This window comes from Sinocyclocheilus grahami, unplaced genomic scaffold (genome assembly GCF_001515645.1).
Source record: "Sinocyclocheilus grahami isolate Dianchi unplaced genomic scaffold, SAMN03320097.WGS_v1.1 scaffold2356.1, whole genome shotgun sequence".
NCBI classification, from domain to species: Eukaryota; Metazoa; Chordata; class Actinopteri; order Cypriniformes; family Cyprinidae; genus Sinocyclocheilus; species Sinocyclocheilus grahami.
The window spans coordinates 3,639-20,147 of NW_015507535.1; the positions used below are offsets into that span (position 1 = coordinate 3,639).

Here is a 16,509-nt window from a genome sequence, read left to right on the forward strand (position 1 = left end):
AATATCTTCAGATGAAACATTTTTGTTGAAGCATTTTTTTTTTATTTTAATTTGAACTAGCACCTCATGACTACACCACGTTATGTACGAGAAGCTGCAAAAGACACTGGCACAAGTGGAATGTAAAAAACACGGTGACATTAATTTTTAAGTAAATATAATGGATGATATATTGCGTCACTAAAAATTATTGAGCTCATGTACATATATTGCGCGTTAAGTCGATATATTGATTATTGCGACAGGCCTAATAATAGGTGTCATATTCCTATAGGTAAGTGTGATCAGCTGAGTCAGCTGATTCAAGCTTGACTCACATGACCTGCAAGAACTATTGCTATATGCTTAATTTACTACATGAAGCATACATGGATACTTACTTGAATTTTACTTTCATAAAAAAAAAACCATGACATCTTTCTTTTCTTTGTAAGGGAAAAATCTAAAGCAATTTATCATAATTTCAAACAGTATTTGTAGCACACAATGACAAGTTTTAAGTATAAGCTAAATCAGTACACAAGCTAGAGCAAACCAGACCTGCTGCTGCATTCTGGATCATCTGCAGAGGCTTAGTCGCACTGGCTGGAAGTCTGGCCAGTAGAGCATTGCAATAGTCCTGTTTTGTAATGAAAATCTTGAATGAGAAGCTGTTGACTATGACTGTGATTGTAACGAGGAGTCAGAGGCGTGTGGATCCATTTGCAGCTTTTATTAGAATCAAAGGCAGAGTGAAACAGGCAGTAATCAGTCAACAGCGTCACGAACAGCAGGGATAATCCAGGAGAATAAACAGTAGCAGAGCGAGGGTTGGGGCAGGTGGCAGAGAATCAAACTAGGTAAGAACAGTCCGAGGTAATACACGAGAGATAACAAGACAGGGGATAAATGCTCAGAAATGTAGCCGGGGCAATACAAGACTTCGCAAACACTGAGAGTCTGGGAGCTGCTTAAATAGGGAAGCTAAGGGGAAACACCCATGCCAGTAATCAGTCCCAGGTACGGGGTGTATGGGAAATGTAGTCCATGAACGCTAGTACTCGGGAGAGGGTGCCCTCCGGAGGCTGTCGGAGAGAGCCACAGAGGCCTGATTTGTGATTTTATTTTATTGAAATTATTTTATATTTATTTTATTGAAATTATTCATAACAAATTTTAGAAAGTTAAAAGTTAAGAAAGAATGAATTTAGCCTGTGTAGGCTATAGATCTATAGGCTAATTTTCTTAACTTTTTTTAGACTGCAGATCGGAAAAAAAAAATCTTGATAATCTTTAAAATGAGAGAAATCACTGAAATAATTTAGGCTATAGTTTCTTTGCAGTGTTAACCTATGAATTAAATAAAAAAACAATAAATAAATCACAATAAGAACAACAGAGTTTTTTTCTTGTAATCAAGAAAAAATATTTGACAAAATTTCTAAATGAATGCTGAATGATATTTGACAGTGAACACATCTCCACTGCATCGTTAGTGTCAGTCGCAAATATTAAACATCTACAATGCATGACATGTGTGTTTCACTAGCTCGTTCCCATGGACACTTTTTGTTTGATCTATTTCTGGATATTTCCAGCCTAAATCCATATCTAAAGCCATGTCTACACCAAGAGAACCCATTATAACCAGTTGATGCAGTGACCACACGGGAAATGGCGTGAGGCGACAAATCTTCTACAGTAACTGATGCCTCCTTCTATCCCGAATCTTTGAAACATATGTTGTATATGCGTTGAAGGTGAAACCTAAAAAAAACAGCATGCATAAGAAGCGGCTCCTGAAGCGAGGAGGTGAACGATGCCGAGGCCTTCCATGGGAGTGAGGGGCTGGTTTGCGAGGGTGGGTTCTATGGAATTCAGCAGTGAGTGAGGGGTCCAGGATATCCTGAGAATTAACCCACGATCTCTCCTCAGGACCATACCCCTCCCAGTCAATGAGGTACTGAAGTAACCTGCCCCGGCATCGGGAGTCCAGGATCTCCTGTACATGTTACGCCTCCTCACCGTCCATGACGATGGGAGGGGGATTCTCGTTCATGGCCTCCTCCTGGTCCCTCTCTCCTCTCGGACAACCGGCGGGCTTAAGCAGGGAAACATGAAAGGTGGGTGAGATATGATAATTAGAGGGAAGAGCCAAACGGTAAGATACAGGTGTGATCTGTCTAATGATTTTGAATGGACCCACGTACCTGGGACTCAACTTCTTGTATGGGAGCCGAAGGCAAAGGTTTCTTGTGGAGAGCCAGACCCATTGTCCTGGGGTGTAAGCGGGACCTGACCTCCTGTGATGGTCGGCCTGTTCCTTGACCCTGCGGATGGCACGTTGGAGGTGCACATGAGCAGCATTCCATGTCTCCTCACTACGTTGGAGCCAGTCGTTGATGGCAGGGAGCTCTGAGGGTTCTCCGGATCAGGGAAACAGGGGTGGTTGGAAACCGAGTACACATTGAAAAGGCGTAAGGCCGGTGGATGGTTTGCGGAGAGAATTCTGTGTGTATTCCGCCCACAGGAGGAAGCGACTCCAGTCGCTCTGATTCTGGTGGCAATAGGCATGCAGAAAGCGGGTCAACTCCTGGTTTAATCTTTCGACCTGGCCATTAGACTGTGGGTGTTATCCAGAGGTGAGACTGACGTTAATATTGAGGTGTTGGCAGAACGCGGACCAAACTCGGGAAGTGAACTGAGGACAACGGTCCGAGACAATGTCCTCCAGGAGTCCGTAGAAATAGAAGACTTGTTCGAAGAGTACCTCTGCTGTTTCAAAGGCTGTGGGGAGTTTATTTAGGGGTATGAGACGGCATGCCTTCGAGAAACGATCAATGACCGTTAAGATGGTGGTATAGTTCCTTGAGCTGGGGAGATCAGTGACAAAGTCTATAGCTATGTGTGACCATGGCCGTTGGGGAACAGGAAGTGGCTGAAGAAGACCTGCTGGGTGTTGGTGGGAAGATTTGGAGATGTCACAAATAGTACACTGACGAACAAACTTAATGGTATCCGCCTGGAGAGTGGACCACCAGAACTGATTGGAGATGAGTTGAATGGTGGCTGTAATCCCGGGGTGACCTGCGCTGGGAGAGTTGTAAACCCATTGCATAACACGATGACGAAGGCTAGTGGGATCATAGGTATGACTGGGGGAACATTCTGGCGGAGGGGGTTCACTGATCTGGGCCTCTGCAATTTCTGTCATAATGTCCCATTGAACCGGAGCGAGAATAAGGTTAGAGGGAATTATGGGTTCCTTGGAAGGAGGGATCTGAGCTGCTTCGAACTGCCTGGAGAGCGCATCTGCCTTAGAATTCTTTGATCCAGGACAATAGGTTACCTTGAAGTTGAAACGTGTGAAGAATAGGGAACATCTTGCCTGCCGTGGATTGAGTCGTTTGGCTGATCTGAGGTACTCGAGGTTGCGATGATCAGTCAGAACAACAAAGGGAAGTTTGGCCCCCTCCAACCAGTGACGCCATTCCTCCAAGGCTGCCTTCATGGCAAGAAGTTCCCGATCTCCCACATCATAGCTCTGTTCCGTAGAGTTGAGTTTACGAGAGTAGAAGGCACAGGGAAAGAGCTTGAGAGGATTACCCTGCCGCTGAGAGAGTATGGCTCCAATGCCCGTGTTGGATGCATCCACCTACACAAAAAACTCTACCTCAGGGTCAGGATGGTGAAGAATGGGCACGGAGGTAAAGCGTTCCTTTGAAAAGCCCCGGTGGCTGATGGTGACCAAAGTAGCTGTCGCTTCTCTCCCTTTAGCATGGAGGTGAGAGGTGCTGCAATGGTGCTGAAGTCCCGAATGAAACGTCTATAGAAATTAGCAAAGCCCAAGAAGCGTTGTAGTTCCTTTACAGTCATCGGTTGAGGCCAGTTGAGCACAGACTGTACCTTCCTGTCATCCATAGCTACCCCCTCAGCGCTAATGATGTAACCAAGAAAAGAGGTAACTGTCTGGTGAAACTCACATTTCTCCATCTTGGCATATAGCTGGTTGTCAATGAGCCTCTGAAGAACAGCCCGCACGTGCTGCACATGTGAGTTCAGGGTATCCGAATAGATCAAGATGTCATCAATATAGACTATGACCCCCCTGATTCAGCATGTTATGGAAAACATCGTTAATGAAGGCTTGGAAGACTGAAGGACTGTTGACCAGGCTGAACGGCAAAACGAGGTATTCATAGTGCCCCGACGTTGTCGAGAAAGCCGTTTTCCACTCGTCCCCCTCCCGAATGCGAATCAGATTGTAGGCGCTGCGAAGGTCGAGCTTGGTGAAATATTTCGCAGTGCGAAGTTGTTCCAGAGCTGCTGGAACTAGAGGTGATCAATTGGTGGTTTGGCAGGGATTCTAAGTAGCTCTGTCTTCATAGATTAGACCTGAATCTAATGTTCCTATATAAAGTCATACAGAGATTTCAGCTGAGATGTTGGTCCGCAAGATGTAGAAGAATGCAGAATGCGTTTTGGCAGGAAGCTGTAAGTGGTCACAGATTATTCTGGCTTTTATTATTTTGCTTATTTGTGTTCCACTCACAGTAAACATGCAACAGTAAAGACACACTTGTAACAAGAATTAAAGAACATTTCCATTTGGAGTGGGGAAAGCATAAATGCTCACTCTCATAGTGAAACTGCTTTGGCTAGATAACCAGAAGAGAAGAAATTCTGTGTCTCTCTGTTCATTTATGCAGCAAATAAATAGTCTGATGCCCAGCTGCTAAATTTACTTTACTTTTAATGTGTTTAAGATATTGTACACACCAGATACTTGCCAATTCCTGGTATTGTACAATGTTGTTTTTTGTTTAATTTCACAGATTAATTTCAAAATGTAAATCAACAACAACAAAAACATATTGAAGAATAATATTTCTGATACTCTATGTATACACACATACGCACACAACATAAAAACATTTTTTTTGGCAGTTAGTTGTTTAAGTTATTTTGAATCATAATGATCCAGAAATGGAACTGCTAAAGTATGTGGCTGTCTTAGTGAACAACATGTAAAACAAGTTGTGTGGCAAGCCTAATCTAGTAAAGGCAGTCTGCCTGGAAAGTAAACGGATGTCTGTCCTCCCACTCTGTTCCAGCACAGACCCTGAGCAGGGCTGTGTGCCAGGGAATTCCCACCATGCTTCTCAAGACATAACATAGCTGCACTCGACTGTTAAATATATTACAAGCTTGGATGCTGTGTTTCTAGCATATGTTATTTTTTTCTGTGGAAAATAACCTGCTGATGATACGTGGATGATGTGAGAATAGGATTACTAAGGCAGAGGTCAGGTTTTTTATTTAAACACAGCGATGCCATTCCCAGAAGAAACCCCCTGATGGGATTCATAGGAAAATTCTAACACCATTCACTTAATGATCGGTGTATGATTCTGGTTTGGTCAAAGAACATTTGTTTGACATTGGCTCAGGGCACTGTGATCAAAAGTGAAACTGATTTCTAACAAATTAATTTCTTGTGAGTCTTAAGAGTTTCCAGAAAAGCCTATAATAGCATCCAGCACGTGTTTACATGGGGCTGTCCTTTTAATGAGCAGATTAAAGATAGTCACTCAACATTTCGGCTTTTATTTATGTGAAGAAATGCGATTGAGTCACTAAGATCTCACCAGTACAACAGAGAATGGCTTCTGACAACACAATTTCAGTTATGCATAGGGAAAACATAGCATACAGAACGGCATAATAAAAATGACATAAAATGTTATTATTTCCTATTGTCTCTGCATCAAACCATGCACAGCAACTGAAACTATACTATTAAGCTCTGTTGTCTCTGAGTCATACCACAACCTTCAATTTGTTCTGGTTTTGATGATGGAAAAGGTTATATAAATGCTTGCTTGCACTGAACACATGTTTTCTCTCTCTCTTTTAGTACCGGGCATGATTGCGGACCAGCTACAGACCCAGCCCCTTTAAAGACCTGGAACAAGTCAAAGCTTTACTGAGTCTATACATAGAACAGCAGCAACAGGGAGACCAAATTATCCAGAGTTGATGAGCCATGGATCTCATATCTATCCTCTATCCTATAACCAGTACAGTGCATCAGGAGGCATAAGATGAAAGCGGCCCTGATGTCCGTTTCTGCTTTACCACCTGCTTTAACCCTAGCTGGACTGTAATGGCATGTGAGGCAATCTGACATGTGTAGTTCATTTCACATGAAAGATTGCAGAGCAGTCACCCTTTATATTATAGTCATGCTGATGTGAGCACTCAGAAGTGTTTATATTCATCTTGAGTTTATGAAGCACAGTGATTCAAAGAGTAATTTTCATTAACTCCCTTAAAGGTGGGGTAAGCAATTTCTGGTAGCCAATGTTGACATTTGAAATCACCAAAACAAACACGCCCCTACCCCAAAAGGGTCTCACCCCTATTTTGATAGCTCCGCCCCACACATACCTACGCAACCCAGTAGACTTGTGCCGGTATTCGGTAATGCGATATATCACGGTAATGAATATGCACGATATTGTTATCGTGGGCACTTCTAAATACCGTGAATAATTATATATTACAAATTATTCCGAATTTTGAATGCATTTTAAGAATACTTTTCCCATAAACTGGTCAAAATGCACAACACCGCTGTATGCTGCGTGAAAGACGCGTGCGCACTCTGATGTATATATTACTTATATATAATATTTAGACTTAATAGGCTATTTATTTTCAAACTTTTTTTACATTTTAAACTACAACATGCCCTAGATATTGTTTGAAATTGTTTTGATTCTTTATTGTTCGGTGACACTTTACATTAGGGCTTCATTAGTTAACATTAGTTAATTCATTAGTTAACATAAACTGCCACTGAAAAATTCTTCTGAACATTCATTAATCTTAGGTATTTCAGTATTTAATAACTGGATGTTAAAATTGAGAGTTGCTGCTGTGGTGTTTAATGAGCTAACATGAACTAAGACTAGTATTTTTAAACAAAGATTAATAACTTCTGTAGCAAATGTAGCTATTGCTCATTGTGAATGTTAATGCATTAACTAAGGTTAACTAATGAGGTCTGATTGTAAAGTGATACCTATTGGTCTTTATAGTTCTTTTGCACTTTAATCTGTGTAAAACTTTTAACTTTATAAATTTTTCTGTATTGCTTTATTGCATTTAAATGTTCAGTTATTTTTGTTATAAGAAAAAAGTTATTAAACCTGTTATACTGTATTATGACAGCACTTTTTTTTTACTTAATTTCAATACTGTGATAATACCGTATACCGTAATAAAAGCATTAGCAATTAATCGCAACATGAAAATTTGATACCGGCATAGCCCTACAACCCAGGCAACGAATAGTTCTGTGAAACAAAGCAAAACCAATGTTACACCGTTTCTACACCGGACGCGAGTGATGCGCAGCGCGACAAAATACTATGGAACTCATTATAATCAGTGATGCTGTCTACACCATAGATATATATACATATCTATGGTCTACATTGGATGTGGCGTGGCACGACACGACACGACAAATTCCCGACAGAAAACTGCTGCTGCATTCTATTCATGACACAAATTTCAAATGATTTTCAACGGTTGCTTTGTCGCGTCCAGTGTACTAGACAGACTTTAGCTGTTGCGACGCAGACACGGTGTTACTCACCTATCGAGAAGAAACAAAGCAACCTCGGCGTCCGATCGCAGGCCTTCCGCTCCTTGAGTTCTCTCCAGCGCTGGAAAGCTGATCCGATATTTACACGGGTCCTACTTCTTGCCTTATTGCCTTAAAGCTTAAGCCTTCTTTTGTTCCGCAGACGTTTTCCTCTTTTGTTTTTTATCCACCATCTCTATCTTTCTGTCGCTCGGCTCGCTAATGTCCGTCCTGTGCACTGAACGCTCTCTCCTCCACATCATGAGTAGACACGCCTCTTACTGCTTACTGGCTACAAGTTCGTTTTGCTAGTCGGCCCGAAACTTTTCTAAAGCGATTTTGAAAAATTGTTTACCCCACATTTAAGCTGCTTGAATCTGTTAGCTTGAGTTGCACACATAATGTGTTTTTTTTTTAATGAAATTTTGCTCTTTTCCAAAGAGCATTTGGATCTTTTAGCTTTGGCAGTAATGGCATATATAATTTATCAGTGAAAAATGCACTACAACACTAAAGTAACCTTATTGAATGCAATATTTGGACTGCTATTTAATGATTTATGCTTTTTGACTTATGCTTCCTATGTACTGTATTTACATACCTCCTGCATGAACTTTTTTTCTCAATTTAAAGTAAATAATAAATAAAACGGTTTGTTAGATATTTTATTGCAACCATGGGACAATTAAACCACAGCTTATGTTTGCCTATTACTATTATGTTAATGTGGGATGCCTTAAAAATTAAAGTGATTAATCTGCTTTAGCTATAACAACAACAAATTAACTTCTTTATTAAGAAACACACATATATAAATGTTGTATTATTCCCTTGCTGCCACTGCAGTATCAGCTTTTGTTCCTTTTCACAGTTCTTCACTGTTCTGCACAATATTTACATGATGATTTGCAAACCATACACAGTTAAGCAACATAGTGGATATCACAATGATTTTAATTCCCAAAGACCAGGTTATAAATACATACATACATACATAAAGTATATTGATTTATATATGGAGTGTATTAGCATACAGTTTAACTAGAGTATTGCCCACCCTTACTTCACTCTGTTGAACCAGTAAGAATGACTTGTTTTGATTTGAGTCCTGTCATGCTTAACTTCCTCTCACATTGTCTTAAAGGGAGAACTCCTTCACGATGACCACTACCTGTGCTCATATCCTCAAACACACCACCAGCATGCAACCTTACCTTTCCAAGATCTGCTTTTTATGGTTTCCACATGATCTTTAAACTTCCTGACAACAGATTAGACGTGGCTGTGACATGGGATGTTAACCATTTCAGAACATGCAACCACAATCAGGCTTTATTTCGCCAGTCATTATTAAATGTAAATCTATAAATGCTCCAATGATGAACATCCATCATTTAAGTCAGTGTTTGTGATAGTTACATGTAAAGATACATTTTTTAAAAAAGTATCTAATTTAGAAATAATGTTAACTGTTTTATGATATAATTATGTTTCATGAGCAGAATGGATTACAGTTTATGTACAGTATATCTGAATAAGATCCATCTCATGTATCTCATGACCCCATCAGTGGGATATTCAGGAGAGTTGAATGAATTTGGTTCAGACATAAACAGTATGAATTTGTAAAGTGCCTTTCCCCTCTTTCCCTTCAGATCACTTCACACACCTCCAGAGCTGGATAGAGATTTCTTGTAAATGCCTCCGCTTCGTAGAATCAAATTTACATATTCATACGTCACCAGCCCTAAGGCATACTGATTGGACGCCTCGGTGTTGCGCTGGCCAATCCTTTGTCATGACATTCTCTGTTCCTCACTTGAGCGGGTGTCTTTTATAAATAAAGCGGCGTGGATGGTTGTGAATGTAAATTACATATTCCTCATCAGCCCGCTGTAACGACTTTAGAATTAAGTAAGAGTGTAAAAGATGAATCCGGGTGGTCGCAGACTAAAACAGTGGCTTATAGAACAGATCGACAGTAACATCTATAATGGACTGCTATGGGAGGATGAGAACCGCACCATGTTCAGAATCCCCTGGAAACATGCAGGAAAACAAGACTACAACCAGGAGGTGGATGCGTCTATCTTCAAAGTAAGCATTCTTTTATTATAAATTATAATTTAGTCTATATAAAGTGCTGCTGCTGTTACTATTAACTTACTATTATTATTACTACTACTACTAATAGTTTTGTTGTTGTCGCTGTTTGATAAAAGTATGTAGATTTTGTAATATGTAGATGATAAGATTCTGGTTATTTAGATAATTTATTTAGACAATGGCAAATGATACGCTAAATTTGACACAAACATAACATCTAAATGTGCAATGCTTTATTTTAAATTATGTTAAAATGAACTAATGGACAGTTATCTCTGTTGAGATTTTGTCACAGTTTGACATTGCTGACTTTCACCCTCATGCATACTTATTTTTACAGTAATTATCCAGTAATTAGTAATTGTTTAGTTAGAATTTCTAACTAAAACATAACTAAAGTAAAAATTATTATAATTATAGTATAATTTATTGCTAAATTAATTTTTTTAACTAAATTATATTTTATATTGTTACATTAATGATGTCCTGCAACTGTTTGTCTGTTCTAAAATACAATGAAATGTCCACTGTATTCAGCCCCTCAGTTACTTTACAAGTAAATTTTTTGAAAGCAATTCAGATGTTGTGGTGATATCTGACTAAGCATTTGTTTTCACAGGCGTGGGCGATATTTAAAGGGAAGTTTAAGGAGGGGGATAAAGCTGAACCAGCGACATGGAAGACCAGATTGCGCTGTGCACTCAACAAGAGCCCAGATTTTGAGGAAGTTACTGACCGATCCCAGCTTGACATCTCTGAGCCTTACAAAGTGTACCGGATTGTGCCAGAGGAGGAACAGAAGTGTACGTGTTTGCTTTGTTTTTTTTACTTTTCCAAGAAACATTAGAAATAGCACAGAGGCAAATTCTTATGCAGATATGCATTAATAGAAGTTCAGGGACTCTACAAAATGCCCATTTAATTTTTAACTAAATGTTATGTAATATTATGTACATTATGTCATATTATGTAATGTCTTTACAAATTAAGTTAATTAGTGGCTGTATATTTTATTTTGTAGTGGGTAAAGTCACAGTCTCTGCCCTTTCTGGCTGCACCACTGATACTGAAAAGGGCTGCTCACCAAACCTGGATGAACTTCTTAAAGAGGTATTGCCATTTATCCACCTGTTAAAGGGTTAGTTCACCTAAAAATGAAAATCCTGTCACCCTCATGTTGTTTCAAACACGTAAGACCTTCATTTTTTCATTTATCTTTGGAACACAAATTAAGATATTTTTAATGGAATCTGAGAGCTCTCTGACACTCCATAGACAGCAAGGATATTACCATGATCAACACACAAAAACGTAGCAAGGACATCGGTAAAATAGTCCATGTGACATCAGGGGTTCACCCGTAATTTTACGAAGCTACGAGAATACTTTTTGTGCGCAAAGAAAACAATAATAACATAGCTTATTAAGCAATTTATTAATACTCCCCCAAGTTACTGTCTTCCACCCTTTTGGAGAGTACCCCAGAATGTTATCAACGTTAATCAGTGTTGTTTACGTTCAGCATGTGCGCGCTGTCTACTGAACGTAAACTACGTTGATTACGTTCTGGGGTACTCTCCAAAATGGTGAAAGACGGTAACTTGGGAAGAAGAATTGCTGAATAAATTATGTTATTATTGTTTTCTTTGCACACAAAACGTATTATCGTAGCTTCGTAAAATTTTAATTAAAAATTTTAATTAAAAAAAGGACACCGGTTTGGAACGACATGAGGGTAATTAATTACAGAATTTAAATTTTTGGGTGAACTATCCCTTTAACTACTCAGTTTTCCCTCAGAATGGTGAATGATGAAGGTATTGAGGGGAATAAAGATTTAGTGTGGATTGTGGCAATAATTGACTCATGGTTTATTATTTCTACATAATCTGTATGTACAGTCTCCAAATGATGAATACATGGGCATCCTGAAGCGTAGTCATTCTCCCCTTGATGAAGGCAGTAACATGCCATCAGTGCAGGAATGGTGGCAGCAGGGATCTCACAATGGTACAACTGTTTGTGACTTTTAATATTTTAAGAATATTTAAGAAAATAAAAGTAATTTTTACATGAGTACTTTCTTGGTTTCTTAAACGTGTGCATGAAAACTGTTTTCAAAATATTACATGGAAAATGTAAAAATAATTTGGCTGCAAATTTATGTGCTACACGGCCAGTGTGAGATTGACTAACTTCCGTCAGAGTTGCTGACTTAGTGTTTTGTGTTGCACCCTTTCTTTCTTTCTTTCTTGTTGTAGTGGTAGGTACTGATATTTTGTAAATTACATTTTGTGTTCATGTTTATGTGTTTTATGAATATTCACAGCTGCTGTTGTTCATCAAGATCCTGCAGGTACATTCAATGCTGGTATGCCATTTCTGTTGTATGTGAGTTGTAGATTCTGTTGTGTTGTGAATTTATTTATTTTTTATAAACTCATATTAGTACATTTGTTCAGGACTTTTTGTTTTCTGTTTTTAATCGCATCTCATAGTCTCCGTACCCAAAGAGCCCATGGCAGAATTATTTTGGCATGTTTAGATTAGATTAGATTCAACATTATTGTCATTGTGCAGAGTACAGAGACAAGTGCAGAGACAATTAAATGCAGTTAGCATCTAACCAGAAGTGCAAATAAAAAAGTATATAAATAAATATAAAATATGTGTATATACATTAAGCTTTATGACATATAGTGGTACATGGTATCAGGTAGAAGGGCAGAGACCAGCTCAATGCAAATGACTGTAAATTATGTGATTAATGAATAATATCATTATATATATAATGATATTATTAATTAATCACATCATTTACAGTCATTTGCATTGAGCTGGTCTATAGTTGACTGGAAAAGTCATGGAACACCCTGGAACCCTGTTTTACATCATTAATTGTTTCACTTTTGCATGCATGGTACAGTTAAGCACACATTTCTCCCTGTCTCCAGCATTCTCTCAGATGATGATTTGTTTCTACTATGGAGGTCGGCTGGTGGGCAGCACGGTTACCACTCATCCAGAGGGCTGCCGTATCTCCCCCTGCCAGCCCCCTCTGGCTAGCGGCTTCTTGTATGGACCAGACAGCCTTCAGAATATCCGCTTCCCATCTGCTGATCTCATTGAGAACGAGCGTCAGCGTCACATCACCCTTAAACTTTTCAGTCATTTGGAGCGTGGCATACTGCTGCGTGCTAACAGAGAGGGCATTTTTATCAAGCGTCTGTGCCAGAGCAGAGTGTTCTGGAGTGGCCAGGACCCTCAGTATAACCCCAACCCCTGTAAACTGGAGCGAGATGCTGTGGTGAAGATCTTTGACACTGCCAGGTTCCTGCAAGGTAAACAAACTTCTTCCCAGATATATTATAACTCCAGAATTCTTTTTGTGAAAGTCTGTTTCAGTTCAAGACTGCTGAAATACAGTTCCCAATTGCATTTTACTAATAAAATCAAGTGTGTCAGTATATAAGGTACTTAAAGGTCATTAATAACATTATCAGCATCAGTTTATTTATTTAACTATTTTTGAAATGCAATTGACCTGATTCATTAGTTATGTACTAATTGGATCAATGGATAAGATTTATATCACAAATAACTTTTTTTTTTCCTTCAGTGCTGCAGTTATATCAGGAGGGTCAATATCAGTCTCTGGAGCCCACTGTCACACTCTGTTTTGGGGAAGAGTTTAATGATTTCAGCACTGTCAAGAGCAAATTAATCATTGTGCAGGTAATTATTATAAATTACATTATATTCATAATAGATTGTTAGTTGTATAAATTGACATTTAATGTAGTATGAATGAACATGAATAAACCATGGTAGATTTCTAAAAGCACATTAACCTAGATTAATTAATGCTGTAAATAGATTTTCACACTAATGCATTAACCAATTGAACCTTGTTGTAAACATTGAAAATGGAGACTTTCTTAATATGAATTACATTTGTTAGTTTACTCATAGACAATAAAAGTAGCTTTTTTTGCTGCAGAATCTTTTCATATTTTTTTCTGTTTATCTTCTTAATAACCTGAATTGAAGATATTATGAAACATAGCAATAACCTAATTCTTTGTCCAAACAGATCACAGCATTGAACTGCCAGCAGTTGGTGGATGCAGTGACCGCCCGGCGATCCCAGTACAGCAGCGGGAATCTGGAAATCTCAGATGACATGGCCGGTGATCAGATGGCTCGAATATATCAGGATCTATGCAGCTACCCAGTTCCCCAACGAGCTTCCTGTTTCAGGGACAACCTGCCAATTCCAGTCTGAGGCAGATATCTGAGCCAGCTATGTCTCAAAGAATGAGTTAGTTCATATGTTGACCCAAAGTGATGCCTTTACAATTTTATTACATAAAAAATGATTGACTTTTAGGTGTGCCGTCTGTCTGTATAGCATCCTGTTCTCTCAGGGCAGAAAATAGTATCCGACAGAAGGTTTGCAATGTTCTCAGGGATGATGTACTCATTTGTTAGAGGAAATTAAATTTCTTTGTCTTTGTGTATATTTTAGTGTTTCCAGAATGTTTTTTTTTTGGGCCAAAACATTGATAAACATTTAACTTTATCTGTTATTTTTTTTACTATTCACTGTCAAGTTGATAGGTTTTACTATCCTTATTTTGATATTCTTTATTTTAATAACTGCAATTCTGAGTTGGGTGGAGACTAAATATCAAATGAGAAATCTATGAATAATTAAAGACATTTTAAATAAGCAGGTTGTCTGGCTATTGATTTTTATGTTCTGAGACCAACCATATGGTCCATTCTACAGAACTGGTTAAAACTGCTGTCCCACATTCAAAAACACATTTAAAAAGCATTTAAGTATTTAAATCTTAGATGTTTACTAAGATCCGTCTATTATCTATTAGTAAGCTTAATATATATAAAATCATAATTTATTGGGATCTTTCAATTGTACCCCTAAATTTCAACTAAGGAAAATGATATTGAAATAATTTTTGTATTTCTTTCCATTGTTATTTTTAAATGCATCTTATTGATTCTTTTAAAATGTGAAGTTAAAAAAACTTCACTTCTTTGCAAATTATAAAACTTTATGTAAAAAAAAAAAAAAAACAATGTGTCCCACATTTTTCATGTCACTACCGAAACGGTATGTTTTAGCCCATTGGCTGAGACTGATTTTAACTACACCACAAAATTTATGATCAGGAAATATGCCTGTGCCCCCCTCTCTCTTGTAGCTACGTGGTGAGTAGATAGGCCCTATCACTTTGAGGTAAATGTGTTCAATAGTCTGAAAAATCTGTAATTTTAAGGAACTTAACTACTAAACACCTTTTTTTCTGCAATTAAGCACAAGTTTTTTGAAAGTTATTCCATAACATTTAGTTTTTATATGTGTACCACTGTCCAGAACTGTGCTAGCTAACCATGTGCTGATTAGCAGCTTCGAGTTAGGTTCAAAATTATCAAAAATTTCCACTACCAAAACATTTGGTGGAGTTTCGGTAGTGACATCTTTTTTCTTCTTTTTGGTGTTATCCCATAAAATTGTCACTACCGAAAAAGTCATGACTGAAACATATTATATAAATATATATATATAAGCAAAATCTTAATAGACCAATAAAGCCCTTCTAATTACAAAAACAGCATTTTTCCATCTTAGAATCATTGCCAAGCTACGAAACATGTTACCGGTTTCTGATGCAGAAAAGCTTGTTCATGCATTCATGACCTCTAGGCTGGACTATTGTAATGCACTGCTAGGTGGTTGTCCCGCATCTTCAATAAACAAGCTACAGGTAGTCCTAAATGCAGTGGCTAGTGTCCTTACCAGGTCAAGAAAATATCATATTACCTCAATTTTACAGTCTCTGCACTGGCTACCTATTAAGTTCCGTATCAGTTACAAAATAGTATTACTTACCTACAAGGGCCTTAATGGTTTAGCTCCTGCGTAACCTAACTAGCTTTCTACCACGCTACAATCCATCACACTCCCTAAAGGTCACAAAACTCTGGACTTTTGGTAGTACCTAGGATAGCAAAGTCCACTAAAGGAGGTAGAGCTTTTAAAACATCTCATAATCTTGTACTACTGTTATATCTCATCAAATGCACATTCTCATTCCTTAGCTTGGGTTGAACAAATCATTTTTGCTTGGTTGGAACAGCAGCTACGCTAATTATGTCTCTATTTGTTTATCTGTTTCTGTAACTAGGAATTACACAAGCTTCAGTCTGGATCCAGCTCTTACAAAGACCTGAGATGACCGAACACCTGAGAAGAGATGATGCAAACCCCTCAGAGGACCTCAAATGATGCCAACCCTGAAACAACATAAACTACCAAATTTTGCTACAAGTTTGATTGCAACATATAATCGTGTTCATCGTCTGTTTGATTACGCCATTAACTGATTTTTACCATACATTTCTGCCATATGTACATCAATTTCACATAGTCACCACTGACAAGCTACTACTAAATATATTGTAGAAACTTAATTTTCTGTAAAGCTGCTTTGCAACGATTGTATCGTTTCACTGACTTTTTCATTCACTGTTCCCTCCTGGTGGAATGACCTGCCCAACTCAATCCGAGCAGCTGAGTCCTTAGCCATCTTCAAGAAATGACTAAAAACACATCTGTTCCATCTTACTTTGACCCTCTAATTCTACTTTATCTATTTATCTTCTTTTTTATTTAAAAAGAACAACAAAAAAACACTAGTTTTCTATTTTTTTCTATTCTATCTACTTGTTTTTCTTTGTTGTTG

General features: G+C 38.3%; 1 protein-coding gene across 2 annotated transcripts; it reads left to right on the forward strand.

The window, feature by feature from the left end:
* The first annotated feature begins 9,442 nt into the window (after positions 1-9,442).
* LOC107574829 (interferon regulatory factor 8-like) lies at positions 9,443-14,687 on the forward strand. 2 transcript variants are annotated; one of them, XM_016261266.1, is made up of 8 exons: positions 9,443-9,730; positions 10,359-10,542; positions 10,761-10,849; positions 11,641-11,749; positions 12,069-12,110; positions 12,694-13,080; positions 13,359-13,474; positions 13,833-14,687. In XM_016261266.1, exons 1-8 carry the CDS (start codon positions 9,563-9,565, stop codon positions 14,022-14,024), a joined length of 1,287 nt encoding a protein of 428 aa, XP_016116752.1. In that variant the 5' UTR covers positions 9,443-9,562; the 3' UTR covers positions 14,025-14,687. The 2 variants fall into 2 exon arrangements, with proteins under 2 accessions (XP_016116752.1, XP_016116753.1); XM_016261267.1 differs by lacking the exons at positions 10,761-10,849; positions 11,641-11,749 and having other exon boundaries at positions 13,833-14,686.
* Positions 14,688-16,509: the final 1,822 nt, after the last annotated feature.

Excerpts from the sequence above, each read along its gene's own strand:
- LOC107574829 (XM_016261266.1), top strand. The coding sequence starts at position 9,563 with ATGAATCCGGGTGGTCGCAGACTAAAACAGTGGCTTATAGAACAGATC. Across the intron at positions 9,731-10,358 it reads TGGATGCGTCTATCTTCAAA|GCGTGGGCGATATTTAAAGG; the intron begins GTAAGCATTCTT and ends TTGTTTTCACAG. Across the intron at positions 10,850-11,640 it reads TGGATGAACTTCTTAAAGAG|TCTCCAAATGATGAATACAT; the intron begins GTATTGCCATTT and ends CTGTATGTACAG.